At 38.2% G+C, this 24745-nt stretch overlaps 1 protein-coding gene across 6 annotated transcripts in view; it reads right to left on the reverse strand.

The window, feature by feature from the left end:
- The window catches only part of camta2 (calmodulin binding transcription activator 2), a 274044-nt gene that overhangs the window by 117913 nt on the left and 131386 nt on the right, over window positions 1-24745 (reverse strand). For all 6 annotated transcript variants that reach the window (XM_039747208.1, XM_039747207.1, XM_039747206.1 and 3 more), the window contains exons 7-9: window positions 17668-17821; window positions 17351-17491; window positions 13655-15732 (exon numbers count right to left, since the gene is read on the reverse strand). In XM_039747208.1, the coding sequence (XP_039603142.1) occupies window positions 13655-15732; window positions 17351-17491; window positions 17668-17821 (2373 nt within the window). The remainder of the gene's footprint in view (window positions 1-13654; window positions 15733-17350; window positions 17492-17667; window positions 17822-24745) is intronic.

Consider the following 24745-nt stretch of genomic DNA (forward strand, 5'->3'; position numbering starts at 1 on the left):
GATGTGGTGGAAGTAACTGCATGATGCTATCATGTCAATGTGGACAAAAACTCCTGAAGAATGCTTCCAGCACCTTGATAAATCTATGCGAAGTAGTGAAAAAGGAGAAACTTTAAAAATCAACGAACAAACAGGTAGTGGGGGGAGGTACACTTCAACACGTGGTGAAAGGTACAGCAACTCCAACGAAGGCTACCGAGTGAGTGAGGAGGGCCCCGCCTGGCACCCTACTCCTGACGTCACTCTTCCCCATCCCCTCTGCACGCAGCCTCTGTCTCGAATTAGCATGAATAAATCGCTGCAACAAGCAAAATAAGATACTTAGCACAATGAGAGAAGTCACAAAATCAACCGGAATGTTCAAGCAAATCTAAATCTGTTAAGCAGTTCTCTTGTGAAAAGCAGACTGACAGACAGACAAATGCTGCATTATATATATATATATATATATATATATATATATATATATATATATATATATATATATATACATATATATATATATACATATATATATATATATATATACATACATATATAATATATATACATATATATATATATACACATATATATATGTATGAATGAATGAATGAAGATCTCACATACATTATGAAAGTCATAGAATAATTCCTTTTTTTAGACCCTTATAGTGGATGCCACTCATCTAATTCTTCAACCAGTCATTCCTTATCACTTCAAATAAAAAAACATTGTAAGAGAGAACATTAATGGCCCAAGGGCAAACATGCAGTCTGTTACTGGAAGTTATATGTTGCAATGACTTCATTCACTTCATCATACCTTTGGTTTCATTGTAGTCTGTTACTATTTTAGGCTGCCTGTCCTCTGTGTTGCTCACAACTCTATTTTCATACAACATACAGTCATGGCCAAAAGGTTTGAGAATGACACAAATATTAATTTTCACAAAGTTTGTTACCTCAGTTTTTATGATGACAATTTGCAAATACTCCAGAATGCTATGAAGAGTGATCAGATGAACTGCAAATTAATTGCAAAGTCCCTCTTTGTCATGAAAATGAAATTCATCCCAAAAAAACATTTCCACTGCTATTGTGAAGAAGACTTCAGGGCGCCCAAGAAAGTCCAGCAAGTGCCAGGACCTTCTCCTAAAGTGGATTCAACTGCAGGATCGGGTCACCATCAGTACAGAGCTTGCTCAGGAATGGCAGGCAGGTGTGAGTGCATCTGCATGCACAGTGAGGCAAAGACTTTTGGAGGATGGCCTGGTGTCAAGAAAGGCAGTAAAGACATCAGTGACAGAGTGATATTCTGCAAAGGGTTCAGGGATTGGACTGCTGAGTGACTGGGGTAAAATCAGTTTCTCTGATGAATTCCCTTTCTGATTGATTGTGTCATCCGGAAAAAAAGATTGTCTGTAGAAGGAAAGGTGAGTGCTACCATTAGTCCTGTGTCATGCCAACTGAAAAGCAATCTGATATCATTCATGTGCAGGGTTGCTTCTCAGCCAAGGGGTGGGCTCACTCATAATTTTGCCTAAGCACACAGCCATGAATAAAGAATGGTACCAAAACATCCTCCGAGAGCATCTTCTCCCAACCATCCAAGAACAGTTTGGTGATGAACAATGCCTTGTCCAGCATGATGGAGTACCGTGCCATAAGGCAAAAGAGATAACTAAGTAGCTTGCTGAACAAAACATCAAACGTTTGGGTCCATGGCCAGGAAACTCCCCAGACCTTAATCTCATTGAGAACTTGTGGTCAATCCTCAAGAACCAGGTGAACAAACAAAAACCCACAAATTCTGACAAACTCCATTCAGGATTTGGCCCAGAAGTAGACTGTCAACATGCCAGGGTGAATTGCAGAGGTCTTGAAAAAGAAGGGCCAACACTGCAAATATTGACTCTTTGCATAAACTTAATGTAATTGTCAATAATAGCCTTTGAAACTTATGAAACACTTGTAATTATACTTCAGTATACAATATTAACATCTGACAAAAAGATCTAAAAACACTGAAGCAGCAAACTTTGTGAAAACCAATACTTTTGTCATTCTCAAAACGTTTGGCCATGACTGTACTCACCAGGAGGTAATTTTTGTTTTCTTATGACAATATCACACAAGTGCAATGGTGTTAGTGAGCGTAAACATGGATAATATCACTTCCTTTTCCTTTATTTTAACAAGCTCTTTTGGAAAATTTAGTTTTCTGTTTTATTATTGCTCCTAATATTGTGAGCATTTTTTGTCAGCAGTGTCTTCCCTAAATTGCAAGGCATTAATTGTTGTAAAATGACTATACAGTTCATGAGTCACATCCAACACATCCCTCATATGATGCTCTATGTAAGAAAGGTCAGAGCAGACTATACTTTCTGAGAAGGTTGGCATCCTTCAACATCTGCAGTAAGATGCTGCAGATGTTCTACCAGACGGTTGTGGCGAGTGCCCTCTTCTACGCGGTGGTGTGCTGGGGTGGCAGCATAAAGATGAAAGACGCCTCACGCCTGGACAAACTTGTTAAGAAGGCAGGCTCTATTGTAGGATTAAAGTTGGACAGTTTTAACATCTGTGGCAGGGAGACGGGCACTAAGCAAATTCCTGTCAATCATGAATAATCCACTGCATCCACTTAACAGTGTCATCTCCAGACAGAGGAGTAGCTTCAGTGACAGACTTTTGTCACTGTCCTGCTCCACTGACAGACTAAAGAGATCGTTCCTCCCCCACACTATGCGACACTTCAATTCCACCCGGGGGAGTAAATGCTATCATTAATTTTATTTTAATTTTTTTCATTTTTTTTTTTTCATTTTTATTACTATTTAAATCAATCAATCATTTATTTATATAGCACATATTCATACAAAAAAATGTAGCTCAAAGTGCTTTACAAAATGAATAAAATAAAAATAAAGTAGAAAGTAGCTATTTTATTAAGATTAATGTAGTGCAAGTCTCATGAATTCCTACTGCTGAACAAGTGGTTTATAAGGTTATTCAAGATTTTTTTAAGTCAATACATACTTAATTAATTAATTTAATATTGTTTCTTTGTATCAGTATACTGCTGCTGGATTATGTGAATTTCCCCTTGGGATTAATAAAGTATCTATCTATCTATCTATCTATCTATCTATATCCAAGTTTATTTTTCAGATGCGCTGTTCAAAGTTTTTCCCTGTGCAAGTATATCTGGATATTGAATTGGTCTTTATTTGATGTTGCATTCTGCTTGGCGTGAAGTGTTGGCATGTAGTCATACAGGTAATTTCTTCTGAAAGGTGCCAGGCATTCATCAACAGTCACATATGTGAAATAACTATAGAACAGGTATAATTACTGAACCAACCTATCCCAAACCTTTCCTATGGCTGCCAGCCTGTTATGTTCCTTACTATGTATTGCTGTTTCCCTCTTGTCAAAGGGATTAAATGGGAAAGAAGATTTTGCATGCATTATGCAAGTCTTGGAGTAATTTCTTTTTTTCCATTGTCATAGCGGATGTCACTTGTCTAAATCTTGAAGCTCTAAGAAAAATTCTCTTCCAGTGCAGTTTACAGCTGTACTATATATTGCAGCTGGGAATATTGCACTACGGTGCCAAATTTACAAATTTGTTGCTTCAAATTTACACCCATCTGAATCGGCAGTTCAGTGTTGTCTTACAAGAAGACCACATCCACATGTCTCTAAATTTCATGATACACGAGACTACTCTCTAATTTTGCTGTTTCAGCAATAATGTTTCTTATAGAAAATGTAATGTTCCAGCTCAAAGCTGATTTTATGCCTGTGGCATGGATTTTAGCATATCTGTGTGGCCTGGAACCATTCTGATTTCATTTGCAACATTAAATCTGTTCCATCTCTCAGGTGGGGAGAGAAACCAGAACAGTTTTTTTATTTTAAGAAGCAACAGTGTCTACTTGGGTATAGGTTCTCCTTGGGATTAGCAGACGTCATGAAGGCCCAACTCAAAGGAAGTAATTCTCATTAGAGAATTACTCCTCATTAGAGGAGTAGCCACCATAACCTCAGTCCTCCATGTCATTAGTATCAGACATATCCATGTGTCACTAAGGCACATTTCAATAAAATTGGTTTCAAAAAACCCTCTGTCAAAAAATAAAAAAACAAAAATAAAGAAAGCCATCGGTACAGAAGAAGCAGAAAAGAATCACAGGTCTATGGCTTCCCGTTTTTTGTTTGCCCCGCCACTATTTTCTATAAACTCCAAATAAGTTTTCTCAGAGGCTAGCATTGTAGGGATGAAGGTGACAGAAAGACAATGTGAGACATATACCGCAATCTTCTGTGGTCTTTCATTACTACACCAACAAGAACTTCTTTATAAAAATAAAGTGTCACACTGCATGACCTTTAAAGAGATTTTCAGACATAACCATCATTTACATAATCCTAGTGAGTCACAGTGATTCGTGGCACAAGCTCATGACCACCGGTTGTGTAGTTTAGAATCCTCAGCAAATGAGTCATAGCAGTCGGTCTACAAGACAGCATGACAGAATCAAACCTATTTGATATTGTCTTAAATTGTGTGTGTGAAGGCTAACAACCGCCCACTCTAACCCTCCTCCCGCGTCATGGGGAACGCACGACAGAGCCCTGCCCGCCATTCACTAAGGGCACGCAAGACGCACGCAAGACAGAGAGCCACGCCCGCCAACTCACAGAGCCCTGCCCGCCCGCCAACTGTAAGACCATGGGACTATGTTTTTCAGTAAGAGGACAGTGAGAAGGTGACGTCACATCAGCGTGGCTGCAGACAAATGTTTGCGTTGAATGGATTTGCACATGGTTGAGGAGATCCGTCTCTGTAATGGCACTAGACTTTCTGTTACCAGCATTCACCGCAATTTACTGGAGTGTAAGACTATCACATCTGCTGCCTCACAAACTGTCCTTATTCAGATTCAAATTTGCCTTTTACTTTTACACGCAATTTCCTGTTAATGACAATTAATAAGGCACAGGGCCAAACTTTCAAAAAGATATGCCTGTATCTGCCAAAACCTGTTTTCAGTCACGGATAATTGTACGTTGCTCTCTCCAGAGTTCCATCTTTTCATTCACTGACAGTTGTATCCTCAAACCCTCCACATTTGGACAACTGTGTCTTTTAGGAGGTGTTCACACATCAATAAATAATTATGTGGCGTATGCTACGGTGTGGGTTGGCTAGTTGTTACTATTACAGTATATAAAAAACATACACTTGATTTGAGTCTGTCACAGCTGGTATAAATTTATGGTACTTGTAAAAGTTAGTACTGAAGGAATAAAAGAAGACACACAAACGCAGCTCAATCATTTCTTTTTGGTGTCTTGCTGAGCAAACAGACACCGCAGTGTCTATGGTGAATGTTACTTTTCCTTGCACACAGACATTCACATCAACATGTCATTTGAACATTTTTTATTCAAGAATCCAAGAATAAAACTGAATTAAAAAATTTATTCAAATTAAGTTTTATTTAAGAATAAAACTGAATAAAAAAACACTCAATTTCAGTTTTATTTAAGAAACCAAGAATAAAACTGAATAAAAAAAAATTTGTTCAAATGACATGTTGATATGAATGTCTGTGTAAGGAAAAGCAACATCATTTACAAGCGGCATAAATTTACACAGGATTTTACAGACTCATATTAACTGTATGATTTTGTTATATGACAATAATAATAACAGTAGCTCACTACTCAAAGCGCAAAACACAGAGAAGACGCGGGATTTGAATCGATTACCTCGCCGTTGCTAAACAGGAACTTACTTACTGTGCCATATGCACAGATCCATGATGGAGCAGCATTACCCCTGTGACAACTGGTTGAAAATGAAACGTGTGTTCAGCATTTCTGGTCTCACATTTCCCCTGTCACTCTATTTTACACAGCTTGTTGTAGATGGGTAACACACATGTAATGTATGTATTTCAAATCATAATATTGCATTACGTATATAATACCTTACACACACGTCGCCATATAAACACTTCAGCACAGACTTGAACTGTGAGGACTGCAGCAGGGCAATGTAAGAAACTATTGCTTAGTGTGCTTATCAGATAACTGAGTTTTTTGGAAAAATAGTCAGCCCTGGGAGAAAAAAAATCAGCGATATGATAAGCCACTGCTTTATTAATGCTGCCTCACTTTTCACTTTTTCTCTCATAAGGCACAGCACAGGTATACGAGTTTTGTAACTTGGTTTGTTTTAGGGCAGGAGGCTGGGAAGGACTTACCAAATGAAGCAGCAGGGGAGGGGTGAGTTGTGTTCAGAGAGGGAAAGAGGGGGGGGGGCTGGGTGAAGTTGTGCGAAAGACAAACAGGGAGAAGAGAAAGGCGACCTGGCAGCTGTACAAGAATAACTTTAACGCAACATAAACTTGATATAAAAGATATTGTGTCATCCTATATCTTGTATGAAAATATGTTGATAATTTTTAAAAACTCGATATATCGCCCACCCTTAAAATATATACATATACATACATATATAAACAGATGCTACATACATATAGCATATATCTTTAATGGGCTTAAACTCAAGATAATAACATTCTTTCTCAACATTAGGAACACGTTTTAGCAGTTTTAAGCAATGCAGAGCTTATTTATCCAAGTACAGCTTCTGGCATGTCCTGTAGTAAAGACTGTCCAAAGCAGGGGGTAGTAGGCTAAAATGCATCAAATGGGAAAAGAAACAACAAAAACGGAAGACTGAAAATATTTTAATTCTGCATTCATATTCCTTAAGCACTAGCCCAGCCATAAAATTATATTAAGTGGCAAGAGAAGGCAGGCCTTAACTTCAGTCCACGTGCATATGTAGTACATGCAGCCAGGACTGTTGACAGAAATTCTAGCCATCTGAACACTGCACAAACCCATAGCCAAACAGATTGAGGATTCATATGTCACAAATGTTTATATTAACTAACTTAGCTAAAGGTTAAATGCTATAGTGTACTGAACAATTAGCAGGCATTCTATCTCATATCAGGGGTGTGGAAATCCAATGCCCAACTCGTCCGACACGGGTAAATTGACGGTCAGACAAGCGTGTTTTTCTGGTTTTAGTTGTCCGCGGACAAGTGCAATTTTCTGGGAAAAAAAGAATTATATGTGCTGTGCAGGGCACATTTTTACCAATACTTTCAAATTTTAAACATTTGCGTACATACTTCGTGCGGAAACAGTCTACTAAGGCATGTTCTTCATGTCTCAAATTGGCCTTCAATATTGTTTGCAAAATGACGACTGATTTTTCATAGGGGAAGCACTCTTACGGTCTTACATAAGTATTTTACCCTACTATTTACACGCTTGGAGATGAGGCCATTTTTTTCAAGCCGACATTACGATGTAATCTGATGATTTTTCATTATTATCAATAACTTATATATTATTGATAAAATGAATTGTTTCTATATAAAAATGCGGTCCTTTTACTTACAATAGAAATGTTTTCACCACATAACAAAGCTTATTAGGCAGTTAATCTTTTCTGAAATTTGTGATTTTGCATAGGTTGTGATATATTGACAAGTTAAGAAATTTATTGCATGACAACATCAATTTTGATGAGCTGTCTATAGATCGTTTTTGATTAGAGAATTTTTCTTATAAAACAAGTTGGTTTTGCGCTGTCAGTTTATTAAAAATAAAGAAGAAAACATTCTAATGGTTTCCAAATGTTATGAAACATCCATAAAAATCTTCACTTAGACGCGTTTATTTTTTCCCGACAAAATTGGTAATATTTACTTCTTCTACAAAACATCCACATTATTTACCTGCAAGAATGTCGACAGAAAAGACACACTACTGTCGCATCAGCTGTCTGCGAAACACATTGTCTGTATGTCAAAGCATGAGTCTAAAAGTAAGAAACAAGTTGGTTCAATTGAAAAAGCGTTTTTTAAAATTGAACGCTCGGAGGTTGAGCGTTATGCTAGGCTGTTCAATACTGCTTATGCTGCTGCTAAGCACAACAGACCATTTACTGACTTTCAATTTCTGTGTTCTGTGCAGGAAAAGAATGGTGTAAATTTAGGAATTGACCATCGAGGCAGGGGCGCCAGTGTTGAGTATGTGAAGTTAATATCATCTGTTTTGTTGAATGATGTCTCAAGCCACATGAAACATGTCAGATTCTTTTCAGTCATGAGTGACTCAAGGACCGACTTATCAGTAATAGACCAAGAAGGTATACTACTGAGGCACGTTCATCCAGAAACGTTTGATCCCTACACAGACATGGCTAGCATTGAGAATTCAGAAAATGCCAAAGTAGATGGTGTTGTTGCTGCCATAAAAAATGGTTTGTCAAAATGTGGCATTGATATTGAAAACATTGGAGACAATGATCCAAAGCTTGTGTGCATTAATCTTGATGGTGCAGTAGTTAATCTTGGAGCTAAAAATGGTGTTGCCAGAAAGCTTATTGATTGTGTAAGTAACAAAGTTCTTGTTACACACTGTGTGGCACATAAACTAGAGTTAGGTGTACTTGATGCTGTAAAAGATGTAGGCCACCTGAAAAAGTTTGAAGACACCATTAAGCGCATCAGCAAGTTTTATTCTTTTACACCAAAGAGACGAAGTGAACTGCAAAATCTTGCATCAATTTTGAATGAAATATTGCTTATGCATTCAGAAATAAAAGCCATCAGATGGGTATCATCAAAGTCCAGAGCACTGAAAGCTGTTAGCCAGGATTTACATGTAACTGTTACTCACATGGAACAGATATTTTCAACATAAAACAAGGCAGATGAACTGGGGCAGGCTAAAGCCATCCTACATGACCTCAAGTAAGTAAAATTTATTAAGTATCTATATCTGATCATGGATGTACTTTCTGCTATTACAGCCACATCAACTCTTTTCCAGAGCAAAGACTTGCTGATATTTGAAGTTAAGGAGGCCATTGACACCTTGTACACCAGATTGCATGGCTTGACAAAGGAGCCAGAAGAAAACCTTGCAAAGTTTTATAACCTGTTTGACAAGGAGTCTAGTACATTTGATGGATACTTAAAGCTGGCTGGTGGTTTCAGAGATTTTTGTGAAGACAGAGATGTTCATGATCTCCTGGAAAGCATGATTCACTATATACAGTAATCCCTCGCTATATCGCCTTCGACTTTCGCGGCTTCACTCTATCGCGGATTGTATATGTAAGCATAACTAAATATATAACACAGATTTTTCGCTGCTTCGCGGGTTCTGCGGACAATGCGTCTTTTTACTTCCTGTACATGCTTCCTCAGTTGGTTTGCTCAGTTGATTTCATAAAAGGGACACTATTGGCAGATGACTGAAAAGCTAACCAATCAGAGCACGCAGTTAAGTTCTCCTGACTGAGAAGCTAACCAATCAGAGCACGCAGTTAAGTTCCTGTGTGCTAAATGCAGTGTTAACCAGGAAGTCTCGTCTCGCTCATTCAGCATCAACGTGTTTCGCTGTGTAAAGAGTTAACTTTTGTGCTCTTTTGTGTTTATCTTTGTGCATAGTCAAGCCCTTCATTATGGCTCCAAAACGATCTGCTACTGCTGCTTCAGGGTCTGTGCCCAAGCGCCAACGGAAGATGTTAACGATTGCCGAAAAGGTAAATGTTTTGGATATGCTGAAGGAAGGGAAAATCTACACCGCTGTAGGACACCATTGCGCCATCAATGAGGCTACGATTCTTTTTATTTAACAAGTAGGAAAGGAATATAAGATCTACAGCCGCAGTGTCCTTTTAACCAGGGTGCAAAACGAGTTGTAAGTGGATGTAATAAGGCAGTAGTCTGGATGGAATCTGCTTTAAGGATTTGGATTGAAGACTGCCAGAAGAAGAACAACGGCAGTGCTACACGATCGCTTGAAGTGGCTCCTTTAGAAGGGCTGTAACACTCTCCTTTGTTGTGCAGTAAAATTAAACTCATTGTTATCGGACAAGTCATCGTGTCATTATTGGTGAGTAACCATAATTAATTTTCTACTTACAGTACTTAGTACAGTACATGTACGTACGTTTAGTGTCACTGTACACACATATACTGTATACTATTTTTCTTGCATTGTACGTATTTATTGCTGGTGGCCTGTCTATCCTAATGGCTGTAACATATGTGATATCGGAGACACTCGATATCTTTAAAATAATATTTAGGTTTTACTGTATATAAACAGTGTGTTTATATACTGTACATAATTTCATTGAATTTTACCTAATATCTAAGAGAATGCAAAGGGATTATCTATACTAATAAAAGGCAAAGCCCTCACTCACTCACTCACTCACTCACTCACTCACTGACTCACTGACTCATCACTAATTCTCCAACTTCCCGTGTAGGTAGAAGGCTGAAATTTGGCAGGCTCATTCCTTACAGCTTACTTACAAAAGTTGGGCAGGTTTCATTTCGAAATTCTACGCCTAATGGTCATAACTGGAAGGTATTTTTCTCCATTAACTGTAATGGAGTTGAGCTGGAATGACGTGGGGGGCGGAGTTTTGTGTGACATCATCACGCCTCCCGTAATCCGTGAACTGACTGTCAACGCAGTGCGTAGAAAACCAGGAAGACCTCCAAAAGCGCTTAAGAAAACATGCATTTTATAATTGAGAAGGCAGCGAAACAATAAGAAGTGAGCGAGTGACATATACTACCATATTCATGAGTGTTGCCAGCTCGGAAAGAAAGCAAGGTGTAAACCTAAACTTTAAATTAAGTTCATAGACAGGCTACCGCTGGCATTTCACATACCCACAGGTATCACGGGATACAAGTTTAATGAGAGGGCGGGATATAAGCGAGAGTTTTGATCACTTTGTAACTAAGTTAAAATTGTAGGTGAAGGGGTGTGCTTATGCAAATTCGAGACTGTGTTTGTGGGGATTGACAGTTAAAGGCGGGTGGGGAGTCACGTCATCATCTCCCTCCCACCTCATTTTGCTCTGAGCTGAGCTCAGCTAACGCTGTCTTCGAAGCAACCGTCAGACTGCCACCAAATACTCACAGAAAAATCCACAAGTTAATACACACGCTGTCTCTAGAGTTTCTACACACTGAATCCTCCAGGCACTACTTACAAAAGGTCACATTGACAATCGTGTTACGTTATTTTTAAAATCTTTCCTTTTCTTAGCACAAGCACAGCTGAGAAGCTTGATGCATGTGCTCCATAGCGTTAAAAATAATGCATTTAATCACACTTTGCATTACAAGCAAAGGGAGCTTTTGTCAATGCATGATTTCCTGGTACACGATTACATTGATCAGCGCATCCGATTCATTTTACCCTCGCACCACCTTAGTTTGAGAAGAAGTATGAAAAAATATGAGGTTAACACAGAAAAACAGATCACCAATTCAAGCTTTATGAATAATCGATTAAGCCATCAATAATTGTTTTGGTAAAGCCATCCTCCTTCCATTTTATAATTTTTCCGCCACTAGCCATGATTAAATGAGCGGTAAAAAGTAAGAGCAAAGCGAGGGTGACTTATTTAGGCAGGCATATATATGACAGCAACACTCATGACAATGTCAATCATGTTACGTTATTATTAAAATGTTTCCTTTTCTTTTCATTACTTCTTTAACACACTACTTCTCGCTGCGTAGCGGGTATTTTGCTATATATATATATATATGAATGACCTCCAAAAGGCTGAGACTTTTGATATCATGAGCGTGTCTGCAAACTGGGGTCTCCTGCCCAGCAAAAGTCGAGCAGCCAGCAGCGTGCATAGCTGTGCCGGCCTTTGAGGCGCTGACTGCGCTTCTGCCTTAAGTCAAAGTGAGCACTTTTAATTTTTCATCCTCCCCTGCGCTATAGCCCAGACAAGTGCAAACACGGGACCCCTTTTCTACACCACGGCAAAATAATATTAAGGCGATTCACACTTTCTTTTTGCGTATACGATTATCAGGTCCTCACCTCGAATTATGAAGACACGCACACGAGTGCAGGACTGACAGTGCCATCACAGCCGATTAATGGCGGGGCGTCTCACCAGTCTACACAAGACCCACGCGACTGTCCCCAAAAGGCGATCATAGCGTCAGCGAACACATCTCTCTATACTATATAAAAGAAAAAGGCAACTTTCCTTTCTTTACACCTTTTTCCTTTTATCCCAAACCAAAGCCTTTCTCTCTTAACACTGCAGAGGACACAAAACTAATTTTCTTTAAATGCGGTAAGGCACATTACCAGAGGCACAAATTTGAGCGTTCACATAGAAAATGTAATTTCAATGTACCTGTACTTCTTAAAACGTTAATGTTTTACTGTTTAATAACTTATAGACTATAATTTATTATTTTTCCCTTGCACTCAGTGACCAAACCTATACACACACATATAGACACATACAAACATACACACAAGTATATGTATGTGTATATATATATATACACACACACACATACATACACACATATATATAATTTGTGTGTGTGTATGTATGTATGTGTGTGTATATATGATGTAGATAGGTATGTATGTATATATATATATATATATATATATATATATATATATATATATATATATATATATATATATATATATGTATGTATGTATGTGTGTGTGTGTGTGTGTGTATATATATATATGACAGCAGCAATCAAGCTGTGAGAAAACAGTAAAAGGAGGCGTGTCAGGCGTCGTGGTACATTTTCTGATGCAGCTGCGAAAACAACTTCGTGGCGCTGCCGCCAAATACACAAAACAATTACTTTGACAATCATGTTACATTATTTTTAAAATGTTTCCTTTTCTTTTTCATAACTTCTTTAACACATGACATCGCTGTGAAGCGCGGGTATTTTACTATATATATATATATATATATATATATCACAGCGACACTCATAACAGTGACAAAACAATTACATTGACAATCATGTTACGTTATTTTCAAAATGTTTCCTTTTCTTTCTCTTTTCTTCTTTAACACACTACTTCTCGCTGCCAAGCGGGTATATATATATATATATATATATATATATATATATATATATATATATATATATATATATATATATATAGATAGATAGATAGATAGATATATATATAGATAGATATGAGAACAACATATATATATATATATAGATACATAGATATATATATATATATATAGATAGATATGAGAACAACACTCATATCAATGACAAAACAATTACATTAACAACCATGTTACGTTATTTTTAAAATTTTTCCTTTTCTCTTTCGTACCTTCTTTAACATACTACTTCTCCGCTGCGAAGCGCGGGTATTCTGCTAGTTCTTTTATAGCTACAGAATTACCACATATGAATTCTTTATTGTAATCAAATGTAATGTTTTTCTGTTACATACAATTTTGCATGTGAAGTAATGAAACTCAAAAGAACTTTAGATGCCATGTGTTCTATTTATAGTTAGAAGAAAAGATCATAGAATCAAAGCATTAACTTTTGTTATACTTGGTACATTTCAATAAAACTATGTTAGTACAATCACTGAAAAAAATCCTAACGTGTCTGAAAATCAACTGACAGTACATTTTGAGTCTTGATGCAATCTCTGTGTTAATTTCTTTTGGGTAGAATTTACAGTTTTGTTCAATGGAATAAATCCATGGAATTGCTTACCTCTGGGTAGGACCATTCCGGAGAGAAGTCAGTAATGTTCACCAACTGTTGTGCCTCCATTCTGGAAGCTGAAGATGCTGATGCCACAGTTGTCAGCTCAGAGTAGGGATGAAATGAAGACGAGGAAATCTGTTGCAGGTGCTGAGGATGGATATGGTTGATAAAATGGCTTACAGGAGCCAAGCTTGGGACCACCTTAGTGAAACTAGCTGTTGTAACACATGCTGCTACTGACTGAGGAATTGACTCTGGCAAAGTAAGGGGTGCAGTTGAGGTTGTGCAAGATGTTGGAGAAATATGAAAGGACTGTGGATGAGAGCTAGCTGACACCTGAACAATTTGTAGCTGGCCTACTGGAACAGAGGGAGCAGAAGTACATGAAGAAAACTGGAAGGCACTTCCAGTCCCACTCCCACCTTCATCTTCAGCAATAAACTCTGAAATGAGATCAGGGAGTTGACTGTCAAATGAAATTTCCAAGTGTTCCATGAGATTAAGCCCCAAACCCACATCAGTTCCACTAGATGTCAAAGGCTGCACTGTAGGACCCAAGTTCTTTTGTATGATTGTGTACAGATCTGACATGTTGCCACCCTGTATATCTGTAATCTCTGTAACTTGATTGCTTGTTCCAGATTCCACAATCACTTCCAGTCCTTCAACTTTAACCTGTACTACTGCTTCCTCTGCAGGCAAATCCTCCACTTGATGCTTCTCTAGGTCTACGTTGGTGTCCATTGGAGTTTCTACTTCAGGGTTTATATCACAGACTGACAAAGGCTTCTGTCCTGGAGATAGCTTCTCCTCCTTCATAGCTCCTACATTTTGAACTCGAGATTCAGTTTTTACTTTAATTTTGCTTGTAGTGGAGTTTCTTTTTCTTGACCGAGAGGAATTCATTTTCTCATCACATGCATTATCTTGAATAAAGAAGCAGTTTCCTTGGTTCTGCTGAAAGACAGAAGAAACTGGAATATCTTGGCCACTGTTATCTGAATTTGTGTTGCTGCAGTCCATTTTGTCAGGAAGAGCACTTGAGGACCCCACCAAGCTTGCAACTGTTGGCCCTACTCCAAGAGTGTGAGAAAATGTTTGAGCTGTAGCTGCAGGGAGAAGGGAAATTGGTAGGGTATTAACTGAAGCTGTTGAGGATACCAATGAAATATGAGATGCTGCACTAGTCACTTCTGGACATGAAGAAGGTTGAATAATCTTTTCATTTTCCCCATTTCCTGTTTCAGATGAACAGATGGATGAAGGTGAACTAAAACTCACAGAAAGTGAGTCCTGGTTAGCAGCACCACCATATGTCTGCCCTTGTTTAGGGCTATTAAGAAATGAATCTGGATCAAAGTCTGCAGTTACAGAGAGTGTGTGACTGGTCTCTGTTGTGTCCATGCTGGCATCTAAAGATTCTGAAAGCATCAAACCCCCATCAGAAACAGGAACCAATGCCAGACCAACTGAATCGTTGGCACTGGAGACCAGGGATACATCGCTGTGTGAAGTCAGCTGGATACTAGAATGGTGGTGGGAACTGATGCTTGGCAATGTAGTATCAGTTTCAGTTGCTATTAGTTGCTGACTAGGGGTTAGTGCAACTGTAGCCTTGTCTGCTGCTGTTGTCAGTCCAGTGGTCATTACTATAACAGCATTCTGAGGCAAACCACAAGTCACTGTGGCCACAGGCAAACTGGCAACTGCTGAGACACGCTGGTCTCCAAAGTAAGTACTGCTCAGTGCACCTGCTGGAGAAGTCTGATTAGAGTCTAGACCGTCAGAAGAGGCAGATGACTGGCTAGACGAAAAAGGAGAGGCTTCTACTGGGCTAACCTGTACTTCCAGTTTCCCCTTTTCCCCTTGTGACATTGTCTGGTTTGATTCTTTTCTTTCCATTCCTCTTCCTATGCCATTTCCACTGGTTCTATTGTCCTGCTCAGAGTCTAGTTTAGGCTCTGATGCAGACAAGTTCTGTACTTCAGTTAAGGCTGGATAGGGGCATGAGCGCACCTCCACTTTCGGAGAAATGATACGATGCTTTGTGCTGTTGCATTTGTGTGGAATATTACTGGTTGTTCCTGCAGCAACAGACAGAAGATAAAACAAATATTAAAACTTGACTTTTACCATTACTACTCATGTAAGGCATGTTTTTTGCATTTACCGGACAAAATTAGTTCCATAAATGGTATGTCGGTTGTATTCTCTTTTTTTTGTAGTTTACCAGAAATGTGGGCCTTTATTCTCAAAAGAGCCACCATTTTTAGAATTTCATCAGTTTCACTAAATGTTAGTCATAAAAATAATTATTTTAGTTTTGCCATATAGAAAGCTAAACATTATAGGGAACCTTTTAAAAAAAAAAAAGGTAGATTATGATTAGTTTGCATAAAAAATGTATACATTCAGTTTGAAATCTGTACTAATAGAAGTCTTATGAAAGGAAAGACTGTTCAGTAAAGTTTCAATAGTAGGCAACAGGAATTCGCAAGATGGAGACTCAATATAAATATATATCTATACTAATAAAAGGCAAAGCCCTCACTGACTGACTGACTGACTGACTTATCACTAATTCTCCAACTTCCCGTGTAGGTAGAAGGCTGAAATTTGGCAGACTCATTCCTTACAGCTTATTTACAAAAGTTGGGAACAGATAGTATGGAGTTTGCTGTCAATCAGGTACTTGGCTCCACTTCGTTTCCAGGGCCGGATTTAGACTTGATAAGGCCCTAAACTATTTGAGACATGGGGCCCTTTATAAGTCCAGATATTCTATGTAAGTGCCAAATATGATTTGTTTTGGGAGCCCCCAAGAAGGCAGGGGCCCTAAGCTATAGCTTGTGTAGCTTATACGTAAATCCTGCACTGTTCGTGTCTATGTGATATTCCCTATTGTAAACACTGCAAGTATTTGCCCCCAGCCTGTCAGTAAGCGCTCAGGTTGTTTTGAGTAACCACAATCACTTCAAAAGCATTCAACACATCATCACAAAGTACAAAAACATGAAGAATAATACTATTTAGACCTTCTGCAGGGGGCAGCACATTGTCTGGCAAAATAATGGTTAATTTGCATGGATTTTGTTGTCTCCCTATTTGAATATGGTGTTCTCCTCATGTTATGCGTTTTGCAAGTTCTGTTTGTGGGGCTATATAATGCTCAGCGCAGTCATGTTGCTTTAGCTGTGTGCATTTGTCATTGTACATATTTTTTCATCCATACATTGTTCCAGACTGTCTTTTGTCCGGCACATGTTTGTCAGTGTGCTATTGATGAGCCACTTTGTTGGTCTTAAGTTTTTTTTTTCTGATATTAAATTAATACGTAAAAAATCTGTCAGTTAAATATTGCATTCCTTTTAGCCAATTCAAAATATTTAATATTTATAAAAGATATTACATATATGACTAGATGTTACAAAACAAACTGTTTTATGAAAACTCATTATGACATTAAAGAAAACTGGGTAAAGACAACACAAAACAAAGATGGTTATGAAACATATAATTATACAATTGGAAGAGGATCAAAACACAGTAATGTTGAAATGTATAACTTTTTTTAGGGTAAATGGTATCAGAATGTTATTGTGCAACAAATATCATACCTGAAGCTAAATTCTTCATATAATATTGTTTTTAAATTCACCTTCCATAGATATCTCTCATAATTACAGCTTACTAACCACTTACCCAGTCCCCCACTGCAGAGACAGGCATGTGTTCGAGGCTGTGGTTTAGCCTGGTGGCTTTCTAAGATCTGCTGGACTAACTGTTCAATAGAAAATTCAGTTGTGCCGTTACCATTACTGCATGTCCATTTTACTCCATGAACTGTAAACAACAAGAAAAATCATAATATCATACTCAGTATGAAACTTTGTATCAAATGAGCTTTCACAGTACTGTATATCTATGAAGAAGTATTTTACTACAAAGAAGAAAAACAAAAACACAGTAACAAACAAGACACGAAACAATTAAAGAAACAGGATACACCACTATCTTACACATCGGTTTTAACTGTGCAATAAGCTCTTCTTTAGACCACTTCTGCCATTCTTTGCGATCACTGTTAATAGAGCAGAGGATGGGTCCACAGATTTTTCCACAGTCCTCGATGGCCGGCACATTGAGGTAGTGGACCAACACAATGTCTGGGTTCTAAACAGGGAAACAGATTTTAATAAAATAAACATTAATGTCAAAGTTTCAAAATATTATATAACAGAGTATCCTGAAATAAGATACTCTGGTGAATATTCTGTAAATAAAAAAACAGAAATAAAGCAATATGTACAATAATTTATAATGAAGATACAGTATGCCCAAATAATAAAGCAGTCACAGTTGATAAGGCTAACTAAGGACTCTACAACATAAATCAAGTTCCACCTATGGACACTAGATGGCAGGGCATACAAAACACTAGTTTGAGGATATGTTTAATTTAAAGATTATGATTTAGAATATAGACAGGACAGACAGACAGTAGTTTATTTGTCCCAATACTAGTAACAGCTAGTTCAATAAAAACAAGACTAATTAACAAATGTAAGTGTGACATTATATTGTATGCTCTGTCACTGGGACCAAGAGAAATAAAAACATTATGAACAGCCCTCAAATTTTACTTTAGTTACAGGTGTTATGTAGGAGTGGAATCGCATTCTAGTCGATAAAGCTGTACTCAGAAAACGTAAAACATGTCTTGACACAGATGGCAAAAAAACAGCAATGTTTCCTTACATTATTCACTTCACAATACCCTTCAATGATATTCAAAAAAAGGGAAAAGGAAAGAAAATCCAATGTGAGAACTGAAAGAACATATTTACAGTATGCTTCCTAAAGAAGGAATAATTAAGCATTGACCCAGACACAATCTTTTATTTTTTTACCCTAACTGCAGGGATTGAAAGACTGAATATTCCTAAAATCATAATACTTCAGTATTCTTAAAACCCTTACCTGAAATGTGTAATTGAGTTAATTGATACCAATTTAAGGTAGTGTGGAGAAAATAAATAAATAAATAAAAAATCGGTAGAGCTAAAAATATCTATTCAGTAAGCAAAACAAAACATAACATCAGAAAAATCAGAAATACTGGTGAATTAATTGCTCTCCTGTTGTTTAATTATAAGCAATTTATAATGCATAAGCAAGAATTAGTGACTCTTTTTGAGATGCATTATCATGGTTTACTTATTAGATGCCAATAATGCTTTCACAAAACAAATTCTAATCCTCTTTAACATCCTTACCGTTAGACCCGAGCGATACTTGGGCTGCAAAAAACATGCTAAAAGCGTTAGTTCTGAGTATCACTCGGGCAATTGTACAGATGCATCTTGCGTAAGCGTTAGAACCGAGAATCACTTGGCCTGTAAAAGTTCTGTGAAGTGCTGCCGTTCTTTGGAGAAATTATGAGTGTAGGTTTTCCTTATAAGGGCAGACCGTTATGTATACAGTACATCGCATCAAAAAGAGAAAGATTTGGCATAAAGTTTTACAAGCTTTGTGAATCTTCAATGGAGTACATTTGGAAATCGGTTCTGTACACAGGGAAAGGGAAATTGTTTGATCCGAAATACAATAAGTACGGCATTGCTACGTCATCACTGCGAACTTTGATAGATGCAATGCTGGATCAAGGTTACTGTGTAACCACGGACAATTTTTATATTAGCACGATGGGTGGAGCAAACAGTGCAGATCAAGAATTGACTTTCAATCCCGTTATGCAGAGGCAATAAAAGAAATACCTGTGCAGTGTACTGTTCCAAAACCAGATAAATCTGGAAAGAAAATCAGAAAAGAAACACGCTATTATTGTCCCGACTGTGATGTTGGATTGTGTCTTCCACTGTGCTTTAATATTTACCACAGAAAGGACTCATTTTGAGATTACGTACTGTTTTGGAAACATTGGTAGTATTTTTTTTTTCGCCTTGTACAATTTCTCGGATTAGGAATTTGTTAGTTGGAATAAAATGCAATGCTTAAAGAGGTTAATACATATATCATTTGTAAGTCTCTTTGAAGCACTGTTCAACATTAACCACAAAATACAAATACCACTATCATCATATAGTAGCTCTTCTGTGGGATCAGAGTAGATAAGCTAGCTTTCGCTCCTCACGCTCATCAATGAGCCTTGAGCGCCCATAACATTGTCACCAATTCACCCATTGTCTTTCCTTGGACCACTTTTGGTAGGTACTAACAACTGCCTGGCAGGAACTCCTCACAAAACCTGATATTTTGGAGATTCTCTGACCCATTCATCTAGTCAATCATAATTAGGCCCTTGTCAAAGTCATTCAGACCCCTTACACTTGTGCATTTTTCCTGCTTCCAACACATCTCCTTAAAGTTCTGACTGTTCACATGCTATCTAATATATCACAAACATTGATAGATGTATTTTTATTGAGATAATCATTGTTATCCACTTCACCTGTGAGTGGTTTTAATGTTACGGCTGACTGGTGTAAATATACTTCTTACATATAAACATCTACACGTAGAATTGTGTGTGTTTGTGAAGTGTGAGGTGGAGTCGGGATAAGGGCTCCGCCACCGAGGAAACAGACAACTCACTTTGCTGCTAATAACACAAGCGAGGTCAGCACAGCAGCAAAACGAAACCTCAGAAGAAAGACAACTTCACTTAGCCACTAACGTCGGCAAACCGGTATCCTTTTTACTTTTCCTCCCCCAACTAATGCACAAGCAATACGAGCATGTTGGCAAATCGAATCCTTCTAGGAGAGAAATAGTTTTTAGGACCCCGGACTTTTTACAGCATGGGCTTACACAGCTAGTCTTATTATAATTACATAATTCTAAAACTAAATACAACACTACCTGGCTAGTTAAGTTGCATGGTTAGCATTTACATATGCCAAATGTACCTGCAGTTTATTACTCAACCAAAATTGCTCTGAGACAGCAACAAAAATGTATTGTTTTTGTCTGGTTTAGAAATATTTTTATCTATTTTGAGGATGTCATCACAACATTTTGTGTTTTTGTTTTAATGGTTGCTGTGTTTGGTACCAGTCACAAGACATGCTAATTCTTCACTTCCTGCCTATACAAAATGGTGACGTAAAAACACTGTGTTCAAACTTTCAGACATAAGTTCTCTCTGGAGAAGAAATGCAATTTTGTTTTTATTAGGGAAAGGGTTTGTTACTTGAGGTTATGACATATTTGCTCCTGTTTTGACTGTAACTTCTATCTTATCTTTTGGTTTTGTTTATCAGTTTTTTTCCACTTTTGATATGACCTCATATAATCTCCTGATTTAACGCCATTATTTTCATTTAAAGATATGCAAACAATACACTGTTTTATTCCAGGCATAACACTTTTTGAGTAGACATTTTTATGTAATGAAAAAGCTATAAGAAAGTTTTTGGGCAAACAATGTGTGCATTATTATATTGATTATAAAACCATATCTTTTATCGCCTGTTTTGGTCTCTAAATAACACATAAATATATATATATATATATATAAAGTGGGTGAAAAATTAGTCAAATCAAAGACACATTCCACTGACTTCCTAAAAGTATTCAATCTGTTTTGTAGGTTTTTCTATGTTCAAAAAAACTGTAAGGGATGCCATCATCTATTACGTATACATTTTACTTCTGTTCTCTCACTCCTTCTTTTCATCAGTAATAGGTTTAAATTATTTAAATTGTTATATAAATAAATAATGGTGGTGGTGTATGCAGCAATACTGTAGTCAAGGGCTGCTGCAATAAATAACCCAAAATGCATGATTCAAAATCACAACAGCTAATTACTTTTTCTTTCTGTGGAAATGCTGTATATTATTGTTTGACTTTGAAACCTCTCTAATTTGAAGACAAGTTGACCTTAAAGCTTGTTGAGAACAGCATTTCAGCAACAATACTTTGGTAATAATTTTCTAGTAAAAGAAGCTCATTAAATGATAATTGAGATTGAAAAAAAATATTTTTTTTAGAAATACAATGTAAGAATATGATTTAAAAATAGCCTTTCACAAACTGTCCATTTCTACATTTCTTAATTCAAAAACTGAGAACTGTTACATGAAGATAACTTCAACTAAGATGAACACATCATCTTAGAATCTTAGCTTCTAAAAGTAAACATGTGACCAGTGTATTAAACGGTAATCTAAATTTTTAAACTGTTTACTTTTTATTTCTTTTACAGTAATAAAACAGCCAGTCAAAACTCATATATCCATAAACGGACTGAAATCATTGACCCGTGGTCCATAGTCACTGGACAATGTGCAGGACAATGGTTCGCTGCCCGCCCACTACGCCGCCACAGCTACTGCTCCTGACTGGACGCAGGCTGGATGGAGAGTAGGGGGCATTTCACTGCCCACCCAGCACACACAGCTGGTAATGCTGCAAGCGGTGCCCTGGTTGTGGCTGAACGGAGGCCATGGAGGCTGAATGGGGCGGCAGGGGTAGCATTGTAGTGTGCCTCGGATGGCTGCCTGTTGAATTGGGGTTGGGCGATTGACTACCCACCTTTGGCCGCACCGTGTTTGTACTCGGTGGGCAGACGCTGCAGGCAGCATACTGTAGTAGGGGTGACTGTGTGTTGAGCGAGTGATGAACCCCCCTCGCCATCCCCAGTCATTCTCAATAATAAGCCTGCTTGTACTGTTACGCACATAGCAGGAAGATGTGTCTTGTCAGTACATCAGACGTGTTGTTGACGGATGCCTTCCTGCTGGGATAGCGTGTATAGCGCTGTGCAGAAGAACCCATCTTAACCTTTTGTCTTCACCCTTTAAGAATGTCTCTGAAACACAAATCTGATGCAAGTGCTGGTAATACAGTAAAGAAGAGAAAAACCATCACCATTGAAAATAAAGTAGAAATAATAAAAAGGTCAGTGAGGGGGTGAAACTCCATCATTCATTGGCAGAGAATTTGGTTACAGTCGGTCAACAACAACATTTATTAAAATAATGTACCTGTTCCAACTTACATACAAATTCAACTTAAGTACAAACCTACAGTCCCAATCTCATACGGAACCTGGGGACTGCCTATATATATTGGTGTGTAATGATTCTTCAAGGAACTTGCAGTGGCTGCTCACGATTATCACTTAAGATAAAAGAGTCTTAATTTGAGGGCTCAAATGGTTTAAACTTTTGGTCTTAACATACACACAGCACTAAATAAAGCTGACATCACTGTAATGGGCAAGTTACTTATCTTGCATCAAACACTAAATGTAGTACTTTCTTAAAGTTTAGATCAAGTATGTGCAGCAAGGTTAGCTCTGATGTGTCATGGATCCAGCACCCTGTGTTTGAATCCTATAATCCACTATGTGGAATTTATACTTTTTTCCCAGATCTCGGTGTAATTTTCTGATCGGTCGAGCCCCGGTTTAACAACGACCGCCACCAGTACGGTTAGTCAACAGGGTGCTGCCGGAAATTGGGCTACTGTTGGCCGAAGAAGAAAGAGAAGAATAGGAGGGAGACGTATCTGGAGGCAGGAGGAGAGGAGGAAGGTAAAGAGAGTGGAACTGAGGGTAGGAACTTTGAATGTTGGCAGTATGACTGGTAAGGGGAGAGAGTTAGCTGAGATGATGGAGAGAAGGAAGGTTGATATATTGTGCGTGCGAGAGACTAAATGGAAGGGGAGTAAGGCCAGGTGGATTGGAGGGGGATTCAAATTGTTCTATCATAGAGTGGATACGAGAAGAAATAGAGTAGGGGTTATTCTGGGGAAACAGTATGTCAAGAGTGTCTTGGAGGTGAAAAGAGTGTTAGACACAGTAATGATTATGAAGCTGGAAATTGGAGGTGTAATGATGAATGTTGTTAGTGCATATGCCCCGCAAGTTGGGTATGCGATGGATGAGAAAGAAGATTTTTGGAGTGAGTTGGATGAAGTGATGAACAGTGTACCCAAGGGACATGCTGGTGAAGGGAACAGAGGAGACGAGGAGGTGATGGGTAGGTATGGTGTCAAGGAAAGGAATGAAGAAGGTCAGAGGATAGTGGATTTTGCCAAAAGGATGGACATGGCTGTGGTGAATAGGTATTTTAAGAAGAGGGAGGAACATAGGGTGATGTACAAGTGTGGAGGAAGATGCACAAAGGTAGATTACATCCTATGCAGAAGAGTCAATCCGAAGGAGATTGAAGACTGCAAAGTAGTGGCAGTGGAAAGTGTAGTTAAGCAGCATAGGATGGTGGTCTGTAGGATGACGTTGGAGATCAAGAAGAGGAAGAGAGTGAAGGCAGAGCCAAGGATCAAATGGTGGAAGTTGAAAAAGGAAGACTGCAAGGTTGAGTTTAGGGAGAAGGTGAGACAGGCACTGGGTGGTAGTGAAGAATTACCAGAGAGTTGTGAAACTACAGCAGATGTAAGGGTCATAGCAAGAAGGGTGCTTGGCGTGACATCTGGACAGATGGAAGTAGGAAAAGGAAACCTGGTGGTGGAATGAGGAAGTACAGGAGAGTATATAGAGGAAGGGGCTGGCAAAGAAGAAGTAGGATAGTCAGAGAGATGCAGAAAGTAGACAAGAGTATAAGAAGATAAGACGCAAGGTGAAGAGAGAGGTAGCGAAGGCTAAAGAAAAAGAGTACGATGAGTTGTATGAGAGGTTGGACACTAAGGAGGGAGAAAAAAACCTGTACCGATTAGCTAGACAGAGGGATTGAGTTGGGAAAGACGTGCAGAAGGTTAGGGTAATAAAGGATAAAGATGGAAACATACTCACAAGCGAGGAGAGTGTGCTGAGCAGATGGAAAGAGTACTTTGAGAGGCTTATGAATGAAGAGAACGAGAGAGAGAAGAGGTTGGATGATGTGGAGATAGTGAATCAGGAACTGCAACGGATTAGCAAGGAGGAAGTAAGGACAGCTATGAAGAGGATGAAGAATTGAAAAGCTGTTGGTCCAAATGACATACCTGTGAATGCATGGAGGTGTTTAGGAGAGATGGCAGTGGAGTTTTTAAAAAGATTGTTTATTGGAATCTTGGAAAGTGAGAGGATGCCTGAGGAGTGGAGAAGAAGTGTACTGGTGCCGATATTTA

The sequence above is a fragment of the Polypterus senegalus genome, chromosome 3 (assembly GCF_016835505.1).
Source record: "Polypterus senegalus isolate Bchr_013 chromosome 3, ASM1683550v1, whole genome shotgun sequence".
In the NCBI taxonomy this organism is placed as follows: domain Eukaryota; kingdom Metazoa; phylum Chordata; class Cladistia; order Polypteriformes; family Polypteridae; genus Polypterus; species Polypterus senegalus.